This window comes from Hyalella azteca, unplaced genomic scaffold, assembly GCF_000764305.2.
Source record: "Hyalella azteca isolate HAZT.00-mixed unplaced genomic scaffold, Hazt_2.0.2 contig16209, whole genome shotgun sequence".
Classification (NCBI taxonomy): domain Eukaryota; kingdom Metazoa; phylum Arthropoda; class Malacostraca; order Amphipoda; family Hyalellidae; genus Hyalella; species Hyalella azteca.
In genome coordinates, this window is record NW_025946036.1 from 328669 (window position 1) to 346352 (window position 17684).

At 38.0% G+C, this 17684-nt stretch overlaps 2 protein-coding genes across 3 annotated transcripts; both read right to left on the reverse strand.

Annotated features, from left to right (window-relative positions):
- Window positions 1-1711: 1711 nt before the first annotated feature.
- On the reverse strand, window positions 1712-7501 carry LOC108680358 (lethal(2)neighbour of Tid protein). Of its 2 annotated transcripts, none has more exons than XM_018169163.2 (8): window positions 7425-7501; window positions 5844-6116; window positions 5416-5526; window positions 5051-5187; window positions 4069-4229; window positions 3675-3795; window positions 3312-3517; window positions 1712-3076 (listed from the first exon to the last, which is right to left on the reverse strand). In XM_018169163.2, exons 2-8 carry the CDS (start codon window positions 6073-6075, stop codon window positions 2689-2691), a joined length of 1356 nt encoding a protein of 451 aa, XP_018024652.1. In that variant the 5' UTR covers window positions 6076-6116; window positions 7425-7501; the 3' UTR covers window positions 1712-2688. The 2 variants fall into 2 exon arrangements, with proteins under 2 accessions (XP_018024652.1, XP_018024651.1); XM_018169162.2 differs by having other exon boundaries at window positions 7417-7498.
- Window positions 7502-10376: 2875 nt separating this feature from the next.
- Window positions 10377-16270, reverse strand: LOC108680361 (arrestin domain-containing protein 3-like). The gene is made up of 7 exons (XM_018169168.2): window positions 15913-16270; window positions 15238-15384; window positions 14143-14357; window positions 13775-13957; window positions 13251-13433; window positions 12677-12887; window positions 10377-12334 (listed from the first exon to the last, which is right to left on the reverse strand). The coding sequence occupies exons 1-7, from the start codon at window positions 16022-16024 to the stop codon at window positions 12120-12122; spliced, it is 1266 nt and encodes a 421-aa protein (XP_018024657.1). The 5' UTR covers window positions 16025-16270; the 3' UTR covers window positions 10377-12119.
- Between the last annotated feature and the right edge of the window lie 1414 nt (window positions 16271-17684).

The window sequence follows — 17684 nt, forward strand, 5'->3', positions numbered from 1 at the left end:
TTCTAATTAAAAAGGCTCATTCACATTCAATCTCTCTTTACGAGAAAATAAACGCTTTGAGGGTTCAGTCACGGTGACATCTTATCTCTAAAAGGGCACAATTATGCTTCATCTGTCAACATCCATTGTTGCTGCCAGACGCGAAGCTATCAATATCTCCGGGCTCCGGCCACGCCCCCCTAATAAACGACCATATATATGGCATATAATTTGTTTATAAAACTGAAACCATCGATTCCATTTTTAAAGATGCTTTCAGTAATAATCAACGTCGAGAACAAAATATTGATATTGTTTTCTTGCCTCTGGTGACATAAATCATCAGGGTATAACGCTCGGCAAACAATGAGGTTGTGATTGATTTCTGAGGTTGAAAATCCTGACGCCGCTAAGTGAGCGTTGCTTCTTTCATGTTGGTTTTCCCAAAATAAACTTAAATTGTATGAAAATCGTTTTATAGACGTACTGACAAGATTTATTGAAATAAATCACAAAGAATGCTATTCAGCTTATCGTTTTTTAAATATTATAATATAGTATAATACGAGTATAGAACTGAAATGAATCTTGTGATCGTATGGAAATAGAACAAATCTTGAGATCGAGGTCAAGAGGTTCCCCATAACTCTTATTTTAGGCAATTTCCTTGCGCAAATACCCTAAATTGGGTGCAGCACACCTGACTGCAAGCAGAGAGGAGCATAAAATTCTTAATAAGGCGGCGCCTGACCGCCGCAGTAGCCAAGCACATATAAACCTCGTTTACAGCAAGAACCGAAGCCATAAGGTATACTTGACCTCCATCAGCTGCGGCAAAAACTTACCGTACTCGAGCGGTGTTTAAGCTGCTCTGCATTGAGTCAGCTATGGACATGTAACATTTGCGTAACTGGAAACGTTACTCTGAAAGGCTTTGATTATTTATAAAAAATGTTAAAATCCCATTGCACTAAACAACAAAAGTTCCGAGATAAGATTGTGACACCGAATATTATGATAAACATTAATGTGAAAGTGAAAGCCGTTGTATCTAAGATCCAATTTTCAACGGAGGATATTAAACATGATGGTGAAGCTTCGTCCAATGGTAGAATCCCATTCAAGCTCGGTTCGCCTTTACTTGGTTCGTTATGTATATGCGAGCAGGAGAATGTTAGGCGACGAGGCAACCAGTGTGTTTTATCTAAAATTAATCTATGTGCTATTGTTTAAAATATACCAATTACAGCTGCACAACTATCTGTAATTTATATTTATTACCAGCTAATTGCATTCCAGAGCTAGGGTTTACCATCTGTTCACCAAAGACAATTTTCTATCATAAAAATTTACCTCATTTAAGTTACACCATTAGAGCGAAATATAACTCAAAATTACTATTTTTTTTCTTGACTTACAGTCGCTTTTGGATCATCATGCTGTTGGATTATAATAGTATTAGTAGATTGGTTTAAAGTTCAATATTCAGAAAAGACAATTTCAAATTCTTATCCATTTTAAATCCGCATGCATACACGTGTAGGGTGTAGCCCCATTGTCAGATCCTATACATAAGACTTTAAGCATAACATAGCACTAACTTAGAACTCACTGTCAAATAACATAGCATGGTTCAAATGGTATGTACCATAATTGATAGTGTTCAACCAAAAGTCAAGACTCTAACAGCTACCATATTTCTTTACCACAAGGTTCAAATATATTACAAAAATCAGGAACCTTTCATTTACTATACAGTAAAAAACGTCAGCTAATTGATCATCAAGGATAACGCAGAGGGTTTCAGAAATTTTGACACAAAAAGTCTAGTCGATATACTAAAAGGAACTAATTGAATTAACATTGTTTGAACAAGTTGTGAACATGTGTCCTCCACTAACTTAAATGAAGGAAACAAAAGACGCAGGAGCGAGTTCATGAAGAGTAAAACATTTTAAAAACTTTCAACACACCACACAAACGATTTGAAAAAAAAAAATACGAAACTCTAAACAGGGAAGAAAACACAGGGCTCAGCACGTCAAAAGTTCAAACGCAAATTACACTGTTCCTCATCATTGGATTTAAGCACCATTAAATTAAAACGTAACGCACAGAGGTGGAGTCAACTTGATGACTAGATGATGAATTATCATAATACAAATGAAACTAATTGAGGCAACCGCGTTTCGGAAAAAAAAACGATTTTCTTGCAACGTCAAACAAACTTTCCGGTGTTCCAAGGTTTATAGCGTTCATTAATCTCCAAATCCAGATAAATGAATCCTTATAGTTAATACGAAAAAAACTAAAGCCCGCAATATACTACCAGGTATTTATTACTTTATTTATTGTTTCGGATTTTCCATCGGCCTGAAATTTCTAGACAGGAGAACGGTTTTCAGTTACAGAATTTTAAAGCTAAAATTTTCAATAGAAATTTCTTTTTGCCCACATAACAGGAATATTTTCGTCCAAATGGGATCTCATAACTGGAATGTTCAAAAGAGTTCTGAAGCAACTCTTTATCACGCTATTATAACAGATTGACCATACTGTAAGACTCTACATTTAGCTTATAAAAGTTAGGATCCAAAACAGGAATATTTTGGAAGCAAAAAGAGACATTGTACCGTCACTAAAACCGCATCACAGGGAATTTCAATTCAAATTGTGCACATAACATAAAATAATGCCGAATATACCAATTCAAGATTCTTTCTTGGTCTTTTGGGAGCCATTTTTTAGAAGACGCTGAGCCATCTTCTTAGAATTTTCTTTCGAAGGTCTGTTAAAGAAAAGAGCAAGCAGAAGCACCAAGTGGCACAAGTGCAGAAGTCCCGAGCTCCAGCTGGTTGCAGGAAATGTGTTCCAAGCAAGCTCTAGGAGGCCAAGAAGAAGAAGCTTGTAAGTTGTTGGTAGTGTTGTTGACCAAGCCAGGTAAGGCAGGCTATGATAGTACCACACGTAGAATTGGTAATGCAGTGACCGGCTTACAACCATGCCTATAAAATTGCTGCAGAAAAGGGGCAGCAGAAGCAACTGACAACTCACTCCCACGTTGCTACGTCGGAACGTCTGCAACCCACGCAAACACCTGCCAACAAATTCATTTATGAGGCACAAAAACGAAATTTCAATAAGCACAGATATACAGGCTCAATAAGAATTGCGTTTAAAAAAATGTTCACAATCAACAACGCATACACCTTGCTAGCTGATGTGCATTCAACAAGACTAAAAGGCATGTTTTCTGCGGAAAGATCGGAAATTGTCTTTGAGAGAAAAAATATCGAGTTTCTATCAGTTAGTATTGAAGAGAAAAGAAGCACCTGTGCCACTGTAGAGCTGCAAAGAGCGCCAGCAGCAGTAGATGAGCTCCCACGAGACCGACGTGAAAACGCCAATCTAGGAAGACATCCTCGGGCAATAATTTCCAGTTGACCGTCCACTCGTAGAGAAAAACGCGTCCCAAGTCAAATGCTCCTTTCAAGTATGATAAGGGATTGTGTAACAAGAAAGGAGCTCCCATCAAGACCTGCACAAAACAATTCATACAAAATTACTTATCGATCTCCGTGAAGCAAGAATACTGAATTAAAAAAGACCACAGTTTAATTATTCCAACACTTTTTTATACATATTAAAACGACAATATGAATAAATACAACCTTAATGCACGAAAATTTCATTACCTGTACTGCAGCACAGACAGACAGCTGTAGGAATGTGCCCAGCAGGCCCAGTGACATCATGTAGGCATGTAGTAAAGCAGGAGCAAAAAGAAGAACGTTCATCTTCACAGAAACAGCACAACTGGAAAGATAAATATACAATCAATGAACATTGACGTTTCCAGGAGCGCAAGGCAAAGCTTTAATGATACTGTAATATGTTATCCTTGGTTTGGATAAAGTCAAGTATTGAAGACAGAAGTGGTCAATAGAAGATAATTCCCATATACCAAAAAACAGGAATGCCGTTAGAATGCATAAAATCCTAAATTTGAACACAATAATAAGGTACTTCTTTATTAGCAATATGGCATTAAAGAATAAAATTATCAAGTCTTAAAATAACCAAAATCACCTGAAAAGGAAGCTGCCAAGAGTCCACCATCCCTCACAGAAAAGGTTGAGTGCCCCATAGAGGAAGAACATAGCCACGGGATCATTGAAGAGCCTCAACACATAGATCGAGTGCACACGATACGAGCAGCAGCTTAGCAACACCAGCACATACGGTGGCACCTGTTCAAAATAAAAATGTCATACTAACATTTCCTACTTGTCAGTAATTTATGGCCCATTACCTTCAATGCAACCGTTTTTCATTGAAATTCAACTAAATTCTTTCACTTATTGCCAAATACAGGCAAAGTGTCATGATGGCAATAAAGAGCTAAGTAAGTTCTTGAGGTGTATTTCACTTGACTCACTAACTCCAAAAGTAAACATAGTTATACCGCTGGTTTGTTGCTCTATAATGTACTGGTAAAAATATGTACCATATAAATTTAAAACATTTATATAAAATAGATTTCACTGAAAAATTGAAAAATTTAGGGTCACAAATGCCAAACAAAACTCATTAAAAATTTTACATTTGTGTACGTATTTTAGAATAACACAAAATTTGGTCACCGTCTGCTAGGAAAGTTAGGCAAATGAGCAACAGTAGTCAAAGTGTTAATAAGCTGCTGTAAAATACAGCACATATTTGCAGAAAGAGTAAAAACCCAAATCATTCAAAAACACATAAGAACACAAATCATGTAAAATGTAAATCTCACCAATATAAGAGCTAAGAACACACATGAACACAAATAATTCAAAATGAAAAAAGAAGGCAGAATTTGCTATGTCTCAATTTACCAAATCAATCATCTAGACTCAGTAGGTACCATTTGCATTTTCAGTCTCAAATGATTCATATGGTAAATGACAAAAATTTACAAGGACATTTTATGAGATAAATAACTATAAATCAAAATCAAGAAACAAATTACAATTTGCAACAACATAAGCAGAATAATTATCATAACAATTATTATGATGGGACTGCACCATACCTTCCTGCTCTTGCAGTAAAGCCTGAAGATCAGAGCAAGAGTGAGAACATAGAGGCCAGCAAAGATGTACTGAGCCAGTAGCACATTGCGTCCACTGTCCGTCAGGTAGTATAACCCAGAGAAGATGTACACAAATCCTGCCCAAGTTAAGGTAATTAGCTCATACACAAACCGTGCTAGAGAAAATGCAAAACCCATAGCATAATATACATGGAACACTTGCAATATTGGGATCAACTTTATGGCCAGTATAAGCTTCCAACAAAGATGAAGCAAATTATTCAAAACAGAATATTAATGCATGAAATCACTTTCATTCCCAATTACATATATAAGAATATATATGAACAATACCATTAACACACCTGCAGGGTACACAAGCGGTCCAGTGTCTCCTTTAAGCAAATTGTAGTCAAAGGTTCCATTCAAAAACCCTTCAACTTCCTGCATGTATGCCTTCCAGTCAATCTCAGTATCTGTTGAATGGGAATTCTTAGATTCAATGTAAAAAAAAGAAATGAAATAATTATGAAACTTATATACACTAAATTTTTCATTCAATTTGCAAATAAGCTTATGCAAAATTATATAAAGTTGTACATTTTTAAATACACTCAATGAAATAAAAGAAAATTTCAAAACTAAAAAGAAACTACAGAAAACCTATTCATATGTGTATATCAAACTTCCATATTTGTCCTCTGTGGATGGCATATCATATCATCCAAGCAAAATAGATTACTGAATTATAAGGTCAATGTACTTTCTAGGCTCAGAGTCATAAGATGCTCACATTTTACATTGTGGATGATCCAGCTATTGAGAAGGATTTCAGCAAAAATTAGTAGGACAGCTGATATCCAGCAGTAAGTAGGATTAAAAACTAAGTTCATTATATTATTTTTGGAAACATGCTTTGTGATTCTTGTCCTTGCTGAATCCCAAATTGAAGCAAACAATGATGTATATTTATTTGTCAAGCCAGTAGCTTTACGAGACATTTGCCTGCCCCTCGCGTTTGCCATTTTGTGTCAGGGAAGCACAGAAGGGGCTATTAGGCTGTTGCCTGTTGGTTACAAGAACATCAAGTGATCAATAACAAAACAGTTAAGATAATATGTAATGATTCATAAAAAAACACAAATTGTTCAAAAAACTTTTGTTTTTAGGTTATTTCTAGATGGTAATTGACAAATAAAATTTATTAAAACAATCTTCATGATAAATACTTATCAAAATGCTTTAGTCTTCTTCTTCTATTGAATAGTCTACGAGTAAAAAATATCACAGTAAAAATAATTTCTAACCAGACATTATGAAACTGCAATATCTATAGATACTGTCTGTATAATATACTATTCATAATACTAATATATACTGTCAATTTTACAGATGGCTTCTGCCCAAATTTCCACTTGGCACAAACAACCATACTGTGAGTTGTGACACATGATTGAAGTTTGAACCCTCCAAAGTCCAACTAAAGTTCTAACTACTAGTATTAAAAGGTGTCAATTAACAAATAGCAAGTTAAAAAAATTATTAAATCAGTATTGAGTAACAAGTGGCAGCTTATATCAGTGTAATAGATTTGATTGTAGATATCAGTTTGCAATCCACAATAATAACTTAATAGGCTAACAGAGAGGGGTTAAGTGTTAACATGAAAATTCACAGTGCACGTCTGTACATTACACGACCGCACGTCGACATAGTGACAAACCTGGTCAAACCAGAGATCTTTTAGTTTTAGAATCAGTTCATTTTTAATTTCCTAATTTAACTAAGATTTAAACAAATTTCTTTTGTATGATTGATATTATTTGATAATGCTGGTATCCAGAATACTTTACTGGTCTACTTATACTTATAGGACTCAAAAATGAACTTGAGGCAGTAGGCACTCAGAGGCAGAGTCTAAAAAACTACCTGCTTTGCCACTTTGCGGGCATGAGTGACAACATATTCACTATAATTCAGTGATAAGTGATTCACTATTCACTAGGTGTCTAGGTCTACCTTCTTTTAAAGAACTAATGTAAAAAACAGAAAATAACGAATCCAGCCGATAATTGAATATTTTTTACAGGGAAGTGACTCCTGTCTCACAAGTCCCAGACTCCCACTTTCCTGAGTCCTGAGAACTTTAGAAGGCAGTCTCGACCACCTTCAGGTTCAGGGTCAAACTTTGTCTAGTCGCAGTTCGCACAGCTAATTGACTTGAATTTCTTAACTTTGGTCTAGCTCTAGCTCGGATCATAGGTAATTCTTTTGCTCATCTCAGTTTACGAACACTAATGGTACATATTATGAAAATTTCATAACAGAAAGAGACTGAAATAAACGTATTGCTGGCTAAAACTTACGAGCATACCGTAAACTCATATAGCAACACCAACAGCAAATAAAATGGGGGTAAGTTCAGATCATGTTTACAATCCAATTTGGGCGACGCGATACCAGTCATACCACGTATCCAACAATTTTGCGGTTCGCTCTGTTGCTGTAGTCAGTGTAGTGGAGTGGACAAGAAATTTTGAACACCAATCTGCATTGGATGCATCGCCGCCTAACGGCGGGAAATAGAACCTGCCATCGGCAACCAGTCTTAGCAAGTAAGCCCGCTTCATTATTTTATGTTCCGAATTTTTGAAGTTAACAGCTTAACACCTACATATACGAGAGAAAATGGGCGCACTGGAATGACGGCCAAACAGAAAGAGCAACATCAGATGATCAGAGCAATGAGAGCATCACCTCATACTTAGATTGTACCCAGTTCACACAACACCACGTGCTGCCACTGCTGCGCCCAGACATAGTAGAGAAAAATCTTATATATAGCGTTTTCAGCGTTTATTAGGCCGTAGGCCTGTCGCAGATTCTTAACATTGCAGAACTTCCATAGCTTGTTGCGGGCTTGAATTCGCAACTCGCTGCTTCAAATTTTCTTTGCTTAACCGCACGGCTTCCTTGCCGATTCTGACCAGAAACTGGCGCACAGAGCTGGGATCGAACCCGTACCTCTCCTGTCTCTTATACACATCTAGATGTGTATAAGAGACAGACATAGTTCTGTTCCAAAAATTTTCGTCCTTCGACAAGTGGCCGTTCGACCGAGGGCTGGTTCGACCCACGGCCTAGATACGGACGGCTTGAAGTGTTGAAGGCTACGTTCCGGAAGGCAGGAATCATGATGGTCCATTACATCCAGGGCACTTGTGGTCTTCGGCAGGCGACCCCGAGCGTGCAGCCGTTAACCATAAATTTAACTCTTAAACTATCGAGATGCATGCCAGAGGCCAGTACAGGCACCTAAAAACGCATTTTGTCGGCAGACAGTCCCGAAGTCAGTATAATCGGCCACCAAAGGATGACGTCACGGCACCGATGAGTTTAGCTTACATGTGACAGTTGTTGTCTCTCTGCATCTTACAATGCAGACTTAAAAAATCAGACGCTCTTTTTGTAGATAGTTGGGGAAGCGATGAAGCTGTTGTTTGTCGCTGTCATGCGTCCGAACCTACTAGAAAAGGACAAAAATTTAGTCGAGAGTGTTCAAAGACGTGCAACAAAGATAATTCCGGGATTAAAAGGCAAACCTTACGAAGAAAGATTAAAAATTACGAAGCTTCCAAGCCTATGTTGTCGACGTCTGCGTGGTGGCCTCATTGAAGTATACAGGTATACCCATGGTTTATACAAGATCCCAGAAGGATTACTGGAATTCGAAACAAGAACAACACCAGGGGCCACGGCTATAAACTAAAGAAACTGCGTTGTAACTAATATGTATTATTTCAACCATTACCATCTCAATAAATTCGTCAATTCGTGTAAAGATCAGGTTTATAAGGCTGGATCCCTTGTGAAATCAAGTCACGAAAAGTACAAGAATCGGCAACAGGCCATGGGCCTATTTCTTCAGTGCCGACACTTCTATTATATTCTATGAACAAGAATCGGCAACAGGCCATGGGCCTATTTCTTCAGTGCCGACACTTCTATTTTAATGGCATCGACTTTAATGACCCCTTTGAATGACCCAAGGTTTCAGCAGTTTTTCATTCATCCGCATTGAGTGCATCACCTGAAAGCATAAGTTGTGTCTGTTTCCGTAACATCTTTGATATAAGATACTATATATTTTCCTGGGGCAAAATCTGTTTCTTGCCACGTGATCCATTATCCTCACCTTGGCAGCAATGACAGTGTTGCTGCAGTTGGCTGGTTTGAGGTATGCCTTGAACTCTTGCAAGGTGTATTGGCTGACACCAAATAGTTCGGTAAATCACCGTGTGAAACGGGAGGCAGGCTTGCGAAATCTGCATACCTCTGCTTTACCGGCACTTCGTGGAGATCTACATCGTTAATGTCGAACAATTTTCTTAAATACCTGTTTCTTGTTGAAGGTAGGATGATTTAACAATAGCTTAATCTTCCTGCTTTGCTATTTCTTTCTCCATTGACACCAAAATATCCACACGTGTAGGAACGAAAGAATTTAAGCTAGGCGCGAGTGTGCAACAGACTTGGCGGCGAATCAACGCGGCTTACGTTGAAACACGGGAGCTCACGTTGAAACACGNGACTATATATGTTTCATGAGGCTGCACCCCAGCATGCTCTTACCTCCACACTTACCTGGACTCGCCCCCCGGAGGCAGCTAATGAGGCTGGGTTAGGTCCGGAAAGGTTTGTTCGGATGGCGAGTCAAGGTAAGTGTTGAGGTAGGTCCATGTGGTGCTGAAGACTATACTGGCCGGAGTAGTGGCCGCGGGCTTACGTACGGCGCCAATGGCTTTAAACATTTAACTTCATTCGCTACTCTAACTTATGGCATGCTTGCGCACGAGAAGGAATACGGAAGTGATGATGGCATGGCCGTATATGGGGCAATGCTGGCCACTAACATGCATGAAAATCGGAGGTTGCCCCGCGTGCACTCAAAACGGTAAGTCGGTGCTGCGATGTAGAGCAATAAAGCGAGTTCTCTTAAGACTCGTCATATTAGGAGTGCCAATATACCTGCGCCATCACTGCCCTCGTAAATAAGGTAAGAACTTTTTCATTTTCTGAATTCTACCTAAATTAATTTCGGGCAAGTTTACGATGGAAATTTTTTTCATGATCTCTAATACAAATGAAAAATAACAATAATGTATTACAAGAAACTATTTCATAAAAGGTACTATAAAAATTAAATCCATTTTCTTAAAAAAAAAACTTTCCGGTTCCAGCATATAATTTTCTGATGATTTCCGCGTGTTCATTTCCTGCATGCTGCCCTAGCTGCGCGATTGCTGTCCATAGTGTTTTAAAACTCTGCAATTTAAAAATATGTATTTAGATCCCTCATCACGGCAGTACATAGATAATAGATCCTAACAAATTTCAGCCCCGATGACGCAATTTGCATGAAACTAATCTAATTGTAATAGTGCACAACGGGGGATTAAAGAAGCTCTGAAACTACGGAAAGGATTACAAGGCACGGTCGAAATCCCTAACTTACCGAACAAAATAGAATATTTGACTATGCAGCACAAACTCATAAATTAAAGGAGGATATTTGAAAATTTACTTGCGTTTCCTAGCAAATAATCCTTTCACAAAGCACATCTAAGAACAATTACTCACTTTAACTAAACTAGGCCTATATAATAAATATACGTTCAGAAGAAGTGCCCTTGTATACCATCAAAAGGAAGCCAATTAAACTAGTGAACTCTGAGCAGAGAGCTGCCTAGGAAAAACAGTATAACTTTAAATCCCAAGATGTAAGAAGTAATAACGATTTTTTATTCAAACTCATAATGTCCTCAGTTGTATTGAACAGCATTTACAACGTTGTGGTGGTATGCACTTTACGTCAAAAAAATAATAAAATAAAAATATAATTATTGAATTCGGTATCTCTCAATTCGTCAAGACGCTAATCCTATAGAAGACATCCTCAACGGGAGAGATTATAAAGAGTAAATAGCCAGATAAAAAGGCTAAGTAAAATTAAGAACCTATCGATTTCTAAATCAAGGACGATAAAAACAGTAAGCGTCGATAAGACAAGGTTTGATTTAATGGATATAGCACCATTTCATTATCCTTAATTTGAAACAAAAAATATAGTGCACATCGTCTAACTATTAAGGCCACTTTCACACGGGCGCACGAAACAAATAAATAACTCTGATGATGAAGCACTAGTATGACTGAGATGGTTCCGCATGCCGGTGCATAGAAATAATTAAAAAAATTCACGGCATATTCCATCCGATTACCCAAATTTCTTTCTAACCTCTTTTGCGGTACTTCATCGGTCTAAATTTAGTTTTTCTCCGAAGGTTACCCGAACTCACTCATCCTTTGAACACGGCGATATCATTCGTATAACATTGTATGCGAATAAAAAACTTGAGCTAAAATATCGATGAACTTTAGAGCAAACATACATCAAAGAACTATTCTGCGAAAAAATGGTGGAGAACTCCAGGAAAAGCTAGGGAGTTACGCGTCATTTCTGTAATAACACATTTTCACGACCTAAACGCTGTTATTTTTATAGAGTCGTAAAATAAAAATTATTATGTTACAGTCTATCGGGATATGATAATGATCATATTTTACCACACATTTTACCACCGTAAGTCCATTGCCACCGTATAATGTTCAAGTAGGATCATAATCACATATCTAGCTTAGCCACATCTAACCGTATTTCCTTATAAGTAGTCCATGTGAACAGTTATGCGAACACAAACTCATTTATATTGTAAAGTAAATGTTATAAACACAATTTTGCACGGTTTAATTGTGCAAAAACAGTCGTATTTGAACACAATCAAAACGAATACGAGTACAATTAGAACAACAGTTTGATATATTCTTGCATTAGCACATTCACAAAACTTTAAAACTATTCTCCATACAGTCACTTGATTGTACAGTGGTGGCTTCCTCAGCAATGCAGCCACAGCCTCCTACTTCGCATGGCGATCGCATAACTCGTTATCAGAGCTGCTGATGAACTCGTCGGCTCATAGACAGCGTTACTTACAAAGTTACTTCATCATGGCAGGTTTTTCTTCTCTGGCTCACCGGCTCCAAGGTACTGAGGCTGCGAAGTGTCCTGGAAGTTATAGGACACGTAGTATGGCGTGAAGTTAGCTGGGGGTGCCGATGGAGCCATGTTGTCTTCAGGGTCGACCTTGTATGGGGCCGACTGGCCGCCACTAGACTGCACATGATCACTGGTCGCCATCGCTTGTTGGTATGTCGGCGGAGCTGCTCATACCAAAAAAACATGTCCAAAAGTCGAATAAAAGCCATCCTACTATTACTGTATTACATACGAAATATCTTTTATCTATAAACACCTACCCAGGTGAGTTTTATTGGAAATGATAATCGTGTATCTATAGCTCAATATTTTCGATGCCATGTCATACCATAATTTAAGTGTCTAATGATAAAAATCTATTTTTGAAACTGTTTTCAAACCTTATTTATGGTATAACTCGTCATTCCTACATATACGTCAACTTATTAAACACAGCTAAAGACAGAAATGTACAGTTTATTGGCTCATTAAACATCAATTTTCAGTGTTTGTTTTCAGTTACTCACGTATCTGCGGATACTGTTCCAGCCCAGGCATGGTAGCGAAACCTCCTGCAGCTGAGGTCGACGGCTGCCCACCTCCCGGAGGGTACGGGAAATTCATGGCCATCGAAGGGATTGTTGCGACGGGGAAGGCGTCTACCGTTGGGATGGTACCCACCGTTATGGGGAAGGTCATTTCCACGGCAGGATTTATTCCCTGCAGACTCACGAAGAACTGCCAATCAATTATAAATTGAAAAACTACAGAACGTTAGTCGCTCTTACTGCGGGGGAAAAATTATTTCATGCTGAAAATGATTCTACAGATAATGTTTGTTCACATACAAAACGTATATCTGAACTATACTAAACTTTCGATAAAAAATTCTCTTTACATGAAATATCAGCTCCAGTTCTTATATTCTTTACTCGGTCAAAAGCAGGATGTATTGCATTACACTCATCATTATGGAAGACTCTTGATTCAACGATCGAGACGTTAGGTGTTGAATCGATATGAAAGCGATAAAAATAAATTTCTACTATTTTTTGCACCTGATTCATAATGAAATTTAATTATTAAATGAACTGATCTTACCTTCATTTGGTATTCGATGTCAATGATGTTACAGAAGGGAAGCGGGGAAGCAGGTGTTGGTGGGATCTGAATCTTCTCGCTGTTCCATGAGAGTTCCGAAACTTCGGTCACTTGAGGCTTGGTTATCTTGCTCAGGGTTCTGCTCTCGATCTGCATCCGCAAATCAGCTTTGTAGCACACGTTCTGAAAGGAAGTTATTGCTGGATGAACTTCAGTTTGCGTGGCAGTATCGTCAACTTTAGATTTTTGATGTGGATGAACAATAAAAATTTCCATGGGAACACTTTGCGTGATGGCAAATTTCGATAATTATGGGGATAATTAAATATTTAACAATTAATTATCGGATTAAAAATTCCTGCATCTCAGTAATTGGATAAGAATTTGAGGAAAGCGATTGATTTTTATTTATGAAAACATCATATATACGGTACTTCGTCAATTTCGTACGAATTCACTTTTAGGCAAAACATCCACAAAAGGTAACTGCTATAGATAATTTTTTTCAAGTTTACAATTCTCACCATTCGAAGTTTTGCCCTGCAAGCTGTAATTTTCGATTTGGTATTGTTTTCAATTTCTGCGTCGATAAGAATAGACTCGCCAGGGACGTATCCGGTCTTGTTGAGGTGAACCATCACGCTGAGAGGTCCGCTCTTGCAGCACCAGCAGCAGAGTGCTTTCTCTTGGTGCTGCTGCTGCGTCATCTGCAGTTCATAATCAACCATGTAACTAAACGCATAAATATTAATCGCTTCTACCGTTCAGATGTTTATTCTAAATCGTGGAATGGAGCTGAAATAAGTGGCTTTTCAAAAATAAAGCCTTTAAATTGCATGTCGTTTTGAATTGATTTGTATGAATTAAATATTGTCACATTAACTCAACTTACCCTAGCAGTTGGATTGAGGTTGAGATCAACCAAAGAGTTGACGCTGTATGGCTGTGTCAGTTTAATATCTTTGAACATTTTTGTGGACTCGAGCTTGATTGTCATCTCATGCATCACTTTACCATGCGCGCCAACGAAAGAAGGTGGAATGTTGATTGGCAGTAAAAAACTGAATGGATATTTGGTGGGTCCCGGCGCCATTTCTTGAGACGGATCTGGCGAGGAATAACTTGGTTTAAAAATCGAATACCGGGTACATGGAGCACTTAGGCTGTTTCTTTCTCACAAATTAATGCACAATTCTCAAGACATTGAAATTATTCTCTTCAGCTAAAAATTCTTTCATTAGATTTATTCGTGAATTCAAGTGGTTTTGCATAAAAGTAGACGAGACAAAACCCGTAAAACTAGGCATTTATGATCACCTGCATGACGCATATTTCTGAATTCTATTAAATTGTCGCTCTCATATTTCGATGTGCATTCCAGAGGCCCGCAATGTCAAACTTCACTCTTGCATACTATTTTCCATGAGCAAAAATACTACAGGGCAAAGTAGGCTTCGATGCTAATTGTTAAAAGATATTGGAACTGTAAATTCATGGCCACTGTATAAACTTGTCGCACGTCATGGAATACGAGGCCATCATGACCCACTTCTATGAATACAAAACCATCATAATTGAGGTAATCTGACCTCAATAGTTGCGGGATCGGCGCAAATAGGGGCGCGGCGAATAGGGGGGCGTGGGGCGGGCCATTGGCTAAAGGGAGCGGGAATTTAGGGTGAGTGTGGAGGTAGGGCTAAGTGGGCTTATATTCTGAGAAGTTGGGCATGATGGCTTTATATTCGAAGTTAAGCGTGATGTAAAGCGGGGCATGAAAAAAGCCTGTGTATTGGTAGCATCATTTTCGACGATACACGGCTTTTTCGACGATGGTTTACGGCTTTGTGGTTCATGCATAATGCAACTATTGGGTGCAGAGGCTGAGTATTGACTTCAGGGCTAGTTTTAGGAGATAAACTTGTGATTCATGCCAGTGAATGCGCACCCATAATCATATATCATATTTCTGATTGAGATCAAGACATACCTGCCCAAAGCTGCATTTGACTCTCATAGTAGCGCTCCTGTGCAGAGTGAGTACGATGGTGGGTAGTATGCTTGCCATTGTGGTCACGCGTCGTCTCGCTAGTTGAGAACGAAACAGCCGCCGTGCCAATGAAGCCGATGGAGAGAGCTGTATAATTGAGGGACGCATGAACACCGTGACAGCGCTAAATGAATTTTATTCGAAAGTAAAGCATATCGTGAGCTCGGGGGTCAAAGAGGTAATACTTTAGATTAAGTGCATCCAAAAAAGGGTGTTTTTTCTTTAATTATATGTTTTTGGGGTGTAGATAAGGAATCTGAAACCCGTTTTTGGCGGTCGTCATCGGAAATTTTTAATGGAACCTGTTCCTAACTGGACCTAACCTGCGAGGTTTTCGTCGATTGGCTAGGTTTTTCCGGCCGCCGGACGGACTCCAAACATAGAAAAAAACCTAGCCGATCAACGAAAACCTCGCAAGTTAGGTCCAGTTAGGAACAGGTTCCATTAAAAATTTCCGATGCCGACCGCCAAAAACGGATTTCAGATTCTTCAAAGATTTTCGAACTTCAATGGCAATGCGCGGATATCTAACGGAAGAGGCAAGCTTACATATATAAAGTACTGCTTGTGCATCATGTAACGCTAAAGTTACCAGTGGACGCCATGGAATCTTACTTTTGCACTTGATCTTGCTTTTGTGCTGGACCTGGACGTGTCCTGTGATGGTCTGGCCAGGAAAGTACACCAACGTTGGCTGGTCCATCAGCAGGGCGATTCTAGGAGCCATTTTGGCTTGCGTTCGAATTATTCAATATTTGACTCACTGTGAAAAAAAAGTTATTTCTTATTCACTCCATCATTGGAGGACCCAGCTGCTTGAATCAAGAAACAATGCAATTTAGGCCGTTCCAACAGCGTTCAGAAACAACATTAGGACTATTTATTCTCTTCAATAAGGTATAGCCTACACAGAAGTCCAAATTTTACCAAGGATTTATTGTTAATTTATATTTTCGTTCGTCTGATTAATACCTTTCATAATATTTTTTTAACCGCTGCAATTCCTGATAAAAACAATTAATAATTGTATCTGCATTGAGGTATTTGTATTTGGTCTGTCCGGCCAAAATCCCCATTTCTTCCCAAAATACATTATGGAGATAAACAATTGTACAACTGATCATTTAGCTGTAGTTTGAGAAAAACTGCCTTCCTTGAATGATTTTTAGTTCAAGTAAGATCTCAAAATGACATATAACTAAGAAATGACATCATGTCTCCAACGGTATGGAACTATGTTGATTTAAATATAGTCTACGACACATATTGGTTTTAAGAAACAGAAATTACATGTATAGGTATAGTGGATAATCTTGACGAAGTGACCAGCGAAAACGAATCAGAAGCCAGAGCGAATAAATAAGATTTCTGCACTTTTTTCAATCCACTGTATAACAAAATCTTACCATAAATGTTCATTCATACATTAATAAACTGCGAATTAAGTAGCTGACCGTAACAATTGCTCAGTAAAGCGATAAAACAAATTCACGAATCAGTTCCAAGATCTTATCTGTGGTGAGCACACTGAACGAACTTCTGACACTTAGTCATGTCAGCTCTTGGGTTCATTCCAGTCTAACTTTACTGTGACACGTTTTCTTCAATTAACATTTCTTTTTACAGTTGCCATAGCAGTAGTTCACGATAAATACATAAATTGTAGAAAATTCAAATCCTTTTATAAGGTACATAGCTTGAATTTGAAAGATAAATAATCAACTTTCGAAAACTAGACACTGCAGAAAGCAACTACCGTGTACTGGACTAGCGCACTGGTCACTGTAAAGAATGAGCCCCTGTATCTGTACATTGTTGCGACCTTGCAGATAACTTTGAGATAAAAAGACGCCTTATCTAAATGTTTGCATCATGTGGAGACTACGTCATTGCTATTGATAGAAAGAATCTGGTATCAATACAAGTAATTTTAATTTTTTTTTATTTCATTTTATTAAGCTTAGTTTCATTGCAAGCAGGTATAGAAAGGCCCGAAAACTGAAATTTCAGCGATCTCAAAAAAGAAAAAATTCATTGGAAAAGTAAAACTTCATTAAAGAAAAAAAAATTTCCAAAAAATTCACTAAATGAAAATTGCATTAGAATAAAGAATATTGTATAACTTCCGGGTTTAAAATGCATTTGCAAGGAAAATCGAAAATTTTTTAAATTATTTCATGCCGATGATAATAATTAATTTTCGTGAATTCTTTTCTCACTCTCGTATAATATTAAGGACAAGATGATTATGAAGTCCATTGTAGAGATGGAAGTTTGCCCTCATGTTTGAGGATCCGAAAACTTCCAAAATGTATTCCGTTCTAAGTTCACCAACTTAAATTGTTGTGAAAATAGACAATAATAACAGGATAACATTTTTGTGGCGA